The sequence below is a fragment of the Odontesthes bonariensis genome, chromosome 21 (genome assembly GCF_027942865.1).
Source record: "Odontesthes bonariensis isolate fOdoBon6 chromosome 21, fOdoBon6.hap1, whole genome shotgun sequence".
Taxonomy (NCBI): Eukaryota; Metazoa; Chordata; class Actinopteri; order Atheriniformes; family Atherinopsidae; genus Odontesthes; species Odontesthes bonariensis.
In genome coordinates this window covers 17,509,657-17,523,175 of record NC_134526.1, presented here as the reverse complement: position 1 = coordinate 17,523,175, position 13,519 = coordinate 17,509,657, and the positions used below count along the sequence as shown (strand labels likewise).

General features: G+C 38.8%; 1 protein-coding gene across 1 annotated transcript in view; it reads right to left on the bottom strand.

The window, feature by feature from the left end:
- The window catches only part of pitpnc1a (phosphatidylinositol transfer protein cytoplasmic 1a), a 45,201-nt gene extending 33,978 nt beyond the window's left edge, over nt 1-11,223 (bottom strand). Inside the window, exon 1 of the mRNA XM_075454654.1 lies at nt 10,684-11,223. Within this exon, the coding sequence (XP_075310769.1) occupies nt 10,684-10,731 (48 nt within the window). The 5' untranslated portion in view covers nt 10,732-11,223. The remainder of the gene's footprint in view (nt 1-10,683) is intronic.
- Between the last annotated feature and the right edge of the window lie 2,296 nt (nt 11,224-13,519).

Genomic DNA, 13,519 nt, shown 5'->3' with positions numbered 1-13,519 from the left:
GCCAAGCACATGTCTGTCCACATATGCAGATGACTTCGGACATATTTCTGTGTGCGTGTCATGGCCTGTACATTGACCACCTGGCAGACCTGTATCTACTTTGCAGGTGTCAGTTCACCAAGAGGACGGCTGTTTCGCTTTGAAGCAACTCTTTGATGTGCTATGGTTCAGATACATCTATAAAGCTTTGAGTGGTAAGGTTTTTATTACAAGAGGGCTTTAATGTAGAAAATGTAATTGCACTGTGGTAATTATCAGGTTGGGGAAGCTGATTGGGGTTCGAGGTGCTGAGTGAACATCTCCTAGTTACCCTCTGGAAGCCTTTTAAAGGATCAAACAATAATTATGCAGCTCATTGACTCAATTGGTCAAATCCTTTCTTTTGATTTGTGAAAGGAAATTAATTAGTCGCAGACAAATTTGTTGTCCACCCTCAGCAGTGTCGCTGTGATTTGTGTCTTAATCAGTGTCGATTCGGTATTATTATGGTGTAGTTAAAAAAGAAAAAAACACAAGTGTTACTTGTTTTTTTGCAGCAAGAATTGACAGATGTTTCCTAATTGTCTAAGATGAACTTTACAGGTAGATGCTACAATTTATCAGTGCTCCAGACGGACTGCACATGCAGGCAGTCTGTTGTAGAAATAGATTTTTTGTTACTGCCAACGCAATCTCCAGTTCCATCATGATATCAATTCATGGACCCTTGTGAAAATGAACACATTTATGCAAGAGATTTCTGGTTCAAGACTCTTCTCGTACAATGTTTTCAACAGTCATTGTGTTTTTCTGCTTCCCACCCACTGGCAGATCCTTCCGGCTGCACACCAGGAGACTAGTGTTAGCTGTATGTCATTATTTTGCTGTCTGCTCTCAAATTAAGAGAGTAGAACATCCACACTGTCTGCACGAGACAGGAGAAATGTATGGTTTTAGTGTTCACAGTAAAATAGTAAAAACATTTGTTGGTCAGCCGATTGACCTCATACCAGCAACAATGCACCTTTCACTGTAGTTCCAGTATGCAGGAAATATGTAAAGACAAAGATAAATTATTCGGCTCACCTGGTGTGATGATGACTGATGATGATAATCATCAGAATTCAGTTATTTTCAGCAGCTGCTTGTTCAAGTTACAGCTGGAAAACTTTAATATCTCTTTACTTTTTCAGTCACAACAACCATGGATTATACAAAAATGTGATTTTATGGTCATTGTCAGAGGCATCACTGTGTCTAAGAATAATTGTGCTGGCAGTTTCTGAGTCACAACTGCACTGCAACAGAGAGAAATAGGTGTAGTGGATACACGCATGCAGCCACTACGCAAGAGTTCAGGAAAGCACACACACACATACCGCATATCCTGGTGTAAAGCCAACCTCACTTTTTTACTGTGCTCTCATCTGTGAGTGGTTAGGATTATAAGTTAAAAGAACATAGTTGTGTGGTCTACATGTTACTAAATGTATGGTTAGATGCTGACACATGTTCACACTCATCTGGAGATTCCTCCTTATGACATATGAATGCTGCCTGACAGAAAAAAAACAGTTTGGGGACAGTTTACTACCTCTCAATTGACAAGGATGGACTGAGAGATTGCTACGCTTTGGAATAGTAGACAGACACTAGAGACTGGGCTACTGGCCATGGTGATATGCTTGCTAAACAACAAGCACGTGGGTGTGTATTGTTTTTTACTAAAAACACAAAATGAGGTGAGCCAGAAAGGCAGAATGAATGGTAACTGGGGTAGTTGCTAAATAATAAATCATAAATTCACTTTGTATTCGTCGCTTGCTTGGACATATCCAGTGAATGGAGTCATACGTCTACTTCATTGTAGCCTCATTTCAAAGTCTGTACTTGTAACTTCTCAGCAAAATCTTAAAATGTGAAGATCACACACACACATACACACTTGTACAGAGGCTTCATGCATGTATTAGAGATATAGCAGAAAGTTAAATGGAAATGTGTATCCGAGAGTCCAAATGATCCTTTCTTATTGCGTTTACAAACTGAACCAGGAATTGTGATTTTGTTATCTACAAAGGCTTTGGGCCTTTGTTTGCATCTATGTTGTCGAGGCTATGTAGGGTATAAAGTATTTTCCCGGTAAGAAACACATTTAGCAAATATCATTGTAGAGAAAACACAATAAATATGGAAATTGTCAGCAGTGTCGCATCTATGTTACAAGTAAAAGCTTACTAAGTTTACGGAGTAAAATGAGAGCTACAAGAGGATTCACAACAAATCCGTGATAAAATATTAGGTTTTTTAATCAAGACATTTTCTTTTTGATTGAGTTCAACATTTAACTGGTGTTTGCCAGCTTAATTTTGAAAATGGGCAAACTACTAATGCATATGAACGTATTATCATCATAGAGAAGGTGTGATCAAATGTAAGATCCATCACCAGAGAGCACAAAGCGTCCTGATACACGGTGATCACATTATGATGTGGCATGCCCAGCTGCTCTCTGCTCGTGCTGCATCTTTACTTCCTCCTGTGCCATAACTCTACTGTCACATTCACAGTGTGTCAGTGCAGCTTCTATTCTCGGTAGCCATTGTTTCTCCTTGTTTAGACAGAATGTTGACAGCAAGTGAGGTTTGAGAGCACAGGAAGAGCGGCAGAAATGGAGAACATACGATTAAGAGTTTCCTGTTTTCAGGAAGCTCGTTTCAGCTGCTGAACGATGCTATATAATGCTTCTTCTTCTATAGAAGAATTTTTTCTAATGATAACAATAAAACCATAACATTGAAAAAAATGGAAGACAACAATAATGAGGGTCAACACAACAGCAACAAAAACGCAGTTTTAACAAAAATATACACAAGGAACTTTCAAATTCTGTCCCTTTTCATTCTTGTGTTTTGGACCTTCTGTTAGATTCTGTACATGCAGAGCGATTCGATCCCCGACGTTAAATCTGTGTGTGTTTGCTTGGTTTTGTGACGCTTGAGTCGGTACAAATTTAAATGATTTTTTTTTTCAATTGTTACGTAAACATGGCCTGCAAACTCAGCCCATTTCAAGGTTGATTGGAAGCCGAGTTCAGCTGGGTTCAACATGCTTAAATCTAATTTATCTACACGAGAACAAATTAACACGGCACATCAAAGAGTTGCTTCAAAGCAAAACAACCCTATTCTTGGTGAACAGATTTTCATTAGGCAGGTTCAGGCACAGTGAACAATGATTATGTGGATTCAAATAGCTTCACTTTGTCTCGATCCAGCAGCATTCTGCTGGCGTGTCACTCCATTAGACACTTCAAAATGAATAATAAATCAGTGTGGCTGCTATATCTTTGAAATAAATCTGCGTTGCAGGGTTCTGTAGACTTGCAGGCACAGTGCGTGTTAATGTTGGAGCATTTGAAAAACATGATACCACTTTCTCTGAGCCCATGGGAGTTCTGTTTGAAGCTCCAAATTACGATGAGGAGTTTCACACACATAGCCAGAGGCTGCAGCATTAAGGCACAACATTTAGAGATGTTTTTTTAAGCTTTGCAATAAGGAGAGGTAGTGACTGAATGACTGCCGTGATTAGTGATTAACTGTCATTTTCAAAATTACAAATCACGTCATTTAAACTGCACAGGAGTCTTTTACTGGCTGCAAAAGCAGCACTTTGCTGTGTTTTTTTTTTAACAGTTTATCAGAAACCAAAAACAACAGTCGGGCTTCTTTTTCTGAATTTCTAAAACATGTTTCACAAGAAAAGACGCACCTCTTCTTTTTGTTAACACACGCGGAGATTTGTGTGTTTCTATTGCCAAGTGGAATTGACAATATCAAAATTACCGTCAGGCTGTTTTGTTGCACTGATCATCAAGGTCTAAATATGAGCACATGTATGAAACAATATCATCCATGAAGACCAGATGATTCTTAAGTCCCATTTAATAGGTTTCTAGCCATCGCTTGCAAGTAATTACCCGGCTGTTGGCTGTTCCACTGGGTTTCTCTAATGCCTAGTGAAGGTAGTGGATGATGCAGTGGGTTACTGGATTAGACACACAAATAATCACCTTTACATTACCCATCAACAGCTAATCTGGCACCAGTGGCCAGATCAGCTGCAAGGAAATAGCCTCTGTCTGCTTCTGATTACACGGATTTAATGCTGGCAAAAAAAAAAAAAATTTGTGCCTTTAACTACACTATATGGTTCTACTACAATAACACGGCACTGATTTCTGAAATGAATCATTTGTTTTCTTTTCTCCTTTTTTATTTAAGAAAGTTTATTCTGTTGGTAAACCCTCTATCTCTCGCCATCACACTATTTTACCTGTAAACCCCCGGTTCTAATGATGCTTGATGCAGCTAAAGAGCAATGAGAGTGACTGCTCTTAAAGTAGAATTTAAGCATTCTCTGTCAAAGACAATGCTTATATAAGTCTGTTTCTCTGTACAAACACTCAAACTTCTAATTAATACATCCAAAGATCCTTCAAATGTCTTTGTCATTGGGTTCGAACGGCACCTTTGCTTTTTTCTAGTTAACCAAGTCTGATCACTGTGTTATCTTCTGTGCAGTAAAGGTTTTGAGATAGTCTCTCATTGCATGTAATTTAGGAGCCACATGTCTCTTTGCTTGGTTTGTTTTCTAATTCCCTCTTCCATGGCATTTTAATAATTACCATGATTCCTTGTTATTCTTCATATCTAACCTCTGTCTTTTGTTTTTGCCTTCTATTGACTGCATGCCTTTAAATGACAAAGTATGCACTCAGTGTGCTGAGTTCTAGTCAATAATAAAGATTTTTTTTAGGCTTAACTGAACTCAGTATAGTTACATGCACAATTGAGTTGTGCTATGATTATAGCTCGGCTTGGCCTTTTAATTTGACCACCATCCTTGTCCTAATATATTAGCACAGGAGCAGACTGAAGCACATCCAATGCTGCGATGCCATGGACTGCCATGAGAAAAGGTTCAAGACATTCTGGTGCTTTTAACTTTCTCTGTGGGAGACCATTGTACATGTAAGTATGGCAAAATTGACAGCTCAGATGTTGTGTACAAGTTGCTTGAATGGTGATTTTGGCAAATGACACTACAGTGAAATCTGGATTTTATCAGAGCTGAGTGACAGTCTGGAAACGCTTTAAGGAGCCACAAGCTGGCACGTAGTCTTAATGGGCTGATTTTCAATCACAATTTCTGACGCCATGAATCATCTGACAAAAAAAAAATAAATGAATAAAAAAAGTGAACAAGAGCAGGTTTATTGGAAACTCTGTTATATCAACAATATTTGACTGTTTTTAAAAGTTGCAGAAAGATGGAACTATGGAGTATATGCAGAGCAGCTTGGTCAGTCTATTTTATAAATGCAGGACCATCTCTATCATCTTTGGCACCATTTGGTTGTGTTGGTCCAGTTTTGAGAAGCTCATTTTCATACAATTCTATTTCTTTTTCTTTCTTTTTTCTCTTGTTATGTAAATGGGACACTGGGACATACTCTCTCGGTCCTCAGAACTAATTTCATTTCTCACCTTTCCATTAGTCATCCCTGTACTCACAACCCCAAGGCACCTGACCAGCTGTTCCTGCACAACTACTCTTTATTTAGCCCTCCACTCTAGACTAAAGATAGAAAAGCATTGACCCTACGTGTTTACCAGATCATTAATGTTGCTATGGAACACAGCTATTTCTGCCTGCTTGTTCTTTTTTCTGACACGTATACGTATTTTAAGATGTTACCTTGATGGCTCTACCTGCCCCTCTTTCAGATACATGGCAGAAGGGAAATACGAGAACTTCCACACAAGTGCAGAAATCATTCCTAAGTCTTTCCTTTAACAAGTCATTATAGTCAGACTTCTTCCCACCATCCAAAAACATGCCTGTTGGATTAATTTGCAATTCTAAATTGGCCGTTGGTATGAGTGTGATGGTCATGGTTAGGACTAAATTACACCCTTTTTACAATGCATCACACACATCTTAGGGACCAGGACAGTCTCAAATAATCAATTTATAGAATGCTGAGAAAACATATTGTGATGGCAAATATATCGGTTTTGTTTTTTTTGGGGATGTGTTGTTGAAAATCCTTAAAATTGTAAAAATTAGGTCCATTAATTTGTATGTGCAGAGACAGAAAAAAGTAAAAACATGCAAACATCTGAAAAAATTTAGTTTATGAAGACATAAATGACACCGTACAGCCGATTCTACGTATTCTATCAAAATTACTATTGTTTGGAGCCAAAAGACAAAACATTAATTTACTCCAATTACCAGTTGAATTCTCTGAAAGATTAGTTCTGCTGATCATTACCCAGAGTCTTCAATGCACGCCAGAGTTGAAAGACTGCAAAGAAAGGAGCCACAAGCTCTGTAAATGTTCTGACAAATGAGAAAATCCTTCACCTGCCAGTGCTTCTAAAACGCACAGCTGTCAAATCTCATTTCTTTACTTTATTGCAAAAACATCTAATCTTATAACATATCTTTGAAATTTGGACAAACGGACTTCTTTACACATGCACTCTGTCATTGGCTCATCTTTTGACATCTGGCAGGTCATCTGATTGAGCATGTTTTCCACCATCTGGTGCAAGTGTACCAAGTCACTCTCTGGCTGAGTGACAAGCTCCTAAGGGAAGAAGGATTAAACAGGCTTTTTTTTTTTTGTTAGTCAGAACACTGAACCTGCACTCTAGCGACATGAGCAAAATCTTTGGCCTGGGCCTCGAGGTAATGTGAGGCAGCTCATGTACGCAGGGGACAGAAACAAACATGTGAAAACCCCAGAGAATGACCTTACACTACACCTGGCTGTTGTCATGATGTTCAGTGTTTTGAGCACACATGCGAAGTGACAAAGCAGTAGAGTCCAGATACCACTGAGACTACACCACACACTGCTCCTTAAAACTGAGACGCAGGGGGATTATTTCAGTGTCTCGTTTAAGCATGAAGCATGTCTTTCCCCCAGGAGACTTTCCATGTCCTCTGTGGAACAATTAATTTTAGGCTTTCATTTTACCTTACATTTTCAATTGTGCTTTAGTTAGGGTGAGGCAACAGAACATCATTTTTAGGTTTGGGAACCTAGATGGAACCCATCATTTTAACACCATTGTCCTTTAACACCATTGATGTGGCCATAGTGTATTGTACACAAGTTGTCATGGTAAAATGTCACTCAAAAAACTTTGGCTGTAAACCGGGCACAAGTCTGCATTATCTTATCCATTTAACTTCAAATCACACTGTGACCCTTTCAGAAGCAGAGCAGCTCTACTTCGCTATACTGTGCAGATCGCAATCCTGTAGTAAACAAAAAGACATACATGATTTGAAAGGTAATTACTGGGTTGTTAAACCTATACTCCAAAACTCCACCATTTCAATTACACACTTTTTTCTAACTGATGCTGTTCTCAAAAGAAAACAAAGATCCATGGTGTCACGAAACTACAGTTACATGTACAGTTGAGTCAAGCTATGGTTGGACCACTGTGCTTGTGCCAGTATATGTACACAGGAGCTGAATCAAGTTATTGACTGAAGCATGTCAGACAACCGAGACTCTGTACTGTGTGAGTACATGTTCACGACATTCTGCAGCTTCTAACTTTCTCTGTGAGAGATAATCGTACATGAATGTATGGCTGAAATCACCGCACAGACATTGTCTTTAAGTAACTTGAATGGTAACGTCTGGTTTCGTCTGATAAAGCTGTGGTTATCAAATCTGGATTTTACTGGAGCAGTGATTCATTCTCCAACTGCATCATCTTCAATGTAAAAATCACAAACATTCTCTTAAACAGAGCTGTAATCTATCCATCCATCCATTTCCTATATGGGACAGAGGTGGGGCTACTCCACCTGATGGACCTGATGGACTGTGGGACAAGTCGCCAGTCCATCAGAGGGCCACACAGAGACAAATGAGACAAACAACCAGGCACTCTCACACAGAAAGCCCACATGAACCCTCTTGCTGTGAGGTGACAGTGTTAACCACCACACCACACCACTGTGCAGTATAATTTAATTTAATTTAATTTGATTTTTATTATTTTTTTTTTTTTTACACCAAATCCCTTATTAGGGTGTAAACTGGCTACCCTCTATTGGCTCTAGCTATTGACTCTGCACATTTTTAATTTGTGTCCAAAAATTGTCAGTGTCAGAAAGTAGAAGTATTCACTGAGGTGGCAATTAAATCACACACACATATGCACAAGGGAAAAGACAGAAATGTGTTTTGTGACTCAGCGGAGATTCAGCATCATTGCCACTGGAAGATCAGGGTCTTGGAAAGAAGCCCTTTTGATATCTGCTGGTACCGAAATTCCTTTGCTCTCTAGTCATGTCTTTATTACATTTATCTGAAAAGCAGCATGTTACCTTCATGCTGCAGTGCCGTTTGAACAGATTCTGATTTGTGAGTGTTGATGTGTCATGAAAGCAACACAAACAATATAGCAGGACACCAAAGAACCAAAAATAATCTCATCATGAATTCAAAAGAAAAAAGAAACTGAGAATCTCTGGGTCACCATTCCAGAGGATTCCACTGAAAGATACTGACTCCTTCTAAACATCAAAGGTTTGGCTTTCATGTGATTACTAGTGAGCTTTATCCTTACATGGAAAATAATGAAAGAATAAAGAATCAAGGGAAGATGATAAAGAAAGGGGGATATGAACCTCTCGTTATTTTTTGGGGGTTGTTTTCTGTGTTTAAAACAGCCACGAATTCAAAAAAAGTCCCACTCAGTGAGTGAGTATATGATTCTATATGATGACATCTGCATGAATCATGTGCGTGCAGGTGCATATTTGCAAGCTGTGAAAATGAATAGTTTACAAACACTCATTTACCAAGTCATTGTGAGATCAATAAATTAGGTTGGAACGCATTATTGTCAATACAACAGCAGATGGAATAGCCTTTGGCTGGCTGCAGAGGACAGCTGAGGGTTTCATCACCAACAGAGCGAAGAAAGAAAAAAAAAGCAGAGGAACCAATCAGCCTCAGGACAAGATGTGATGAAGCAGCATACTGGTAATCACAAACATGAAACACACAAAAACCCCTTAAAGGACCATGGATCAATAAATTTCAGAGAACGCTGTTGAATCCAGCTCTGATTGAACTCAAATAATAATAACTCAAATATGGCTTTGCTTTATAGCAGTGAGGGATTGAGAGGTGTGCATATCCCTCCACCAGTGGTAGCTGTCACATTATAAACTTTACAAACCTTTACAACATAGTGAAACTCAATAAAACATGTTGTTTTGGTTCAGTTTGCATTGGATCTGAAGTATGTTACTCCTAGTTACAAATCTTACACCACTCATAACTGCTACATGAAAGCAAAACAACGTGACATGTGGGAGCTCATTCTTGTTTAAAAGTTGACAAAATCACCATGATGCACTAAATTATCACTCCAATCATTTTGTTTTACAATGCAGAGACAAAAAGAAAAAAATGCGTGAACTTGTTGCATCACATAAAGTTCTATTAAAAAATTCTCACCATACCTTAAAAAAAAAAAAGCAGCAGAAAGGAAACATTCCCTCTGACTTTGTAACAAATGTTCTTCAATCTTCATTTGAAAGGAACTGGGTTTCGTTTTTATTGTGTGCTTCTTTCTTATTTAAGAGGCTTGTCCTACCAAATTTGGGGTCCCTTGCACCGAACCTCCTCTAGGTCCATTAGCACTCATTCATTCACTCATTCAAGGTCATTTATTTGTCTTCCCTACATCAACCCTGCCATCACGTGGGTCATTAGAATGACACAAATCAAGTGAAAATGATTTGGTGAAACTGCCTGAGAAATGTCAAGATTACATCACATCTGACTGCTAGGTGGGTGCACCACCTGTGTTTAGGGATGGTCGCTCCAGTTTAACATGGATGACTTCTTCAACCTCCTCTGTCTGTTCTCAAAGAAGTGTTGCATGTGTCCATGGGGAGGTGTCCCTTCAAAAGTATAAATAGGGGAACAGAATTCTCATTGTGCTGGACATCTTCTACATCATTGCTCCCCTTGTGTTTGGAAATTCTGATTGACATTAGACACAGAGTGTTACATAATTTAATGTGTCATATAACTGAGAAAACAAATTAGATGAGAGGGAAAACATCTTTTAAAAAAATCAGCTGGTTCTACTACAGCTCTTAGGATGAACATGATCTGGATGCTTGAGAATGTGCAGTAACATTGCTCAGTGGTGTTAGGTAGACTAAAGGAACTGATGTGTTAAAAGTACTTGTTGTCTACACACTTCCACTCACGAACTCTCACAATCCAAACGCTCAGAGTGAAACAGATTAATAATTTGTCCTTCACTGTCAACAATTACACAACTCCCTCTGCTGCTTCTGTATTCGCTTAAACGGCTCCGCTTCTCTGTGGCGCAACTCAGCAAGGTAACAGAAAGCGGCAGCTCCACCCAGCGGTGGATGCCTGACCGAGAATCTGTTGTTGCAGCCTTGGTGCAAACGCATCACTGACAACTTTACAGCAATCAGTTCAGCCATAAAAATGACAACATCATAAAGATCTGTAACTCTGAGGATGTCAGGCTCGTGTTTAAGGCTAAAGAGTGGACATCCAGCAGACAGACCAGGACGAAACTCAGAGAAAATCACAACAACTTCTCCTACCTCCTCCACTGAGAGAGGCATGCAGATGCGGTACTCCTTCATCAACATAGTCCCGCACGCAGGTGATGGCAAAACGGAGGAAGCTGTAGGTTGTCGAACTTCGGTCTTGGGGACGATCCACAAAATCACCAAACCCCCCTGCTCACTTCTGCATCAGCAACACTTCCAGCGACCGTTCCGCAGTGGTCAGGCTGCTCTACGCACACCAGCTCCACGAGATGTTCTTCCAAGACATGAAAGCACCTCACTGCGAGCAGCAGTTACCAGTTCTCTAAATTACTCCACCGGCATCTATGTTGAATAAAATAGTTTAAAAACGAAAAATGAAAAAAGAAAAAGAAAAGAGAGAGAGAGAAACACGATAAACTCCAAAACAGTCCCCTACAACAGCGAGCACAGCTTCAAGCAGCGTCTTGTGGCCACTTGGATCCCTGAGAAGACCTGAGTTTTCCCACTGAAAGGAACACTCTCCGTTGAACTGTTTCACCAAGTCAGAGCTATTTGCATGTATCCTTGCCTTCTGAGGGTTTGTTTGACAGCACGGTCCAAAGATGCGCAGCGCTGCGCAGCAGCTGCGTCAAGTAAGTGAGAGTGAAGCAACGTTGTAGGCGTGCAGGAAATAAGACGACATGACCCTCACTGCAAAAGCATACCTCAAAGAATCGAACAGAAATAACTGAACTGAAAGGAAAATTTAAACAAATCTAATGATTAGAACTGCACCGGAACAACCCGATTCAACCCAAATCCAGCCTTTACTTTTTTTTTGGTTTAAATAAGATCTTATTTCTAAAGAAATGATCGGAAGTTGTTTCCTGTGCGTTTTTGTTGACTTTATCACCGTTTGCCAACTGCACCGGCAGAGCAGGCAAGCAGCCAGGATTTCAGGTCACGGATTTATAGACTGGCTTGCATCGGTGAAAACAAAAATATCAGGACGTTTATAAAACTTTAATGTAATCGGGTACTTCCTCCATGTCTCTCCTCTCTTGGTCCCATAGTTCCTCACCGTCAGGTGTCTGGTTCTGTCCCTGACCTGAATGCAGGTGTGAAACTGGCCTTTGTTATGAACCCGGAGCTGACCGTGGTTCTGAATTTTAGCCAAGATTAAAGGTTTTTACACATAAAAAAAGGCTTTTGAAATCAAATAATTCAAGTCACATCAACACAACTCTATTAGAGAGAATATGTAGAAATAGTTAGGTTCCACATAAAGTCAGAAAGGAGGATCTCAGCAGTGTTTCTTAATCAGTATTCAAATAGTTAATGCTTAACAGGTGTGTTGATTATTTCAGAATGGATCAAGTGTTCCTTGCTCATCATAAACAAAATGTTAAGTCATCAGGATTCCAAGTATTAAGTTTATAATTCATAAACAGAACCTAATGAATGTCAATTTGCATTTGTATATGATTTCATGGCTATTCCCTTATCACATTAGGTGGATTTCAGTTACAAGTATTGCAAAATGTATTATTTACCTATAAGAACAAGTACGGTGGTTTTAATTGTAAAAACATTCAAAAATTGTGCTCTTGTTATAATGTTGAAGTACGACTTGAGTATTCCTGCGAGAGGGAAGCATCCTCACAGCAACCAAGAAATGCTCACCAGAGCGATGAAATTAATATTGTCTAGCCTCGTGGCTTGGTGTGAATATGTGCACTTTCATGTAACTACTTCTTGTTTTTATCACTGTATGAAAAGCTCCCAGATAAACAAACCAAACACGGATTCTCCAAATTCTTCAGTGGAGGAATATATATATATGATAAATAATATATACATATATGATAAATAATAACACTAAATAATGTGTGGCAAAATACAAATCTCCAATTTCCATTTACAGTGAAAACATGGACGCTGAAGTTCAGAATTGATATAATCTGCTTTCAATTTTTGCTTTCAAAATTCAGAAGTGGCGATGCTCACAAATGACCTGCCGCTGGTCATTCTATAAGCTGCACATCCATCCAAATGATTTATTCGGTAATCTTTATAGATAGGATCAAATGTTATTCATTAAATCCTTGGGTAATCTCAGGGGATTTCAAAACCATCCACAACATCACGAGGGGAGTAAAACAGGACCTGCAGTACCCTTTATCACCCAATAGATGTCACTAAAGCTCTTTATATTGTAAAGAGGACAGCGGTCAGTATCACATAAGTTATGCATTTATTTTGTAATGAGGAAATCACACACGAATCATCTTTGATTTGTACTCAAAGTTTTCTCTTGGAGAATTTAGTCACTCATTTACCAAGAAAATGACTCCATGTGTTATTTACTGGAGGTAACATCTACAATATGCATGTTTTTGTGCGACAGCTGTGCATGAATGTGTTGAATTTAATCAGATCCACAGAGACAGAGCGATGAGAGTCTATATGCTCTGGGAAAAATCTTTCAAGATGATGTGTTTTTAAAAGTAAATTTAGGAGGAGAAAATGTGTATGCCTTACCTATGGGAAGATATACATAAAGGTATGCTCACAAATTCACAATGAATCATTTTTGAAAAGAAATACGTTTTTTTTACCTAAATTAATCTTGGCTCGTCATCAAAAATTACTATGATGTTCCATGAGTGCAGCAAAACATATACTCCATTAGTTGTGTATGAATAAAAGTCACTTATTCACTTTAGTTTTTCTTTAATGGCTTTGTTATCTAACAGATTGGCCATTGATTGTAAAATGATCATTGTTTTCACTTTAGAATAAAGATTATTGAGAATATATCAAATCTGTTTTAAAACTGTAAGCATTGTGCAATGGCAGTGCACATTTTTCAACGATAACATACGATCTAACCTTTTAAAAGATGACA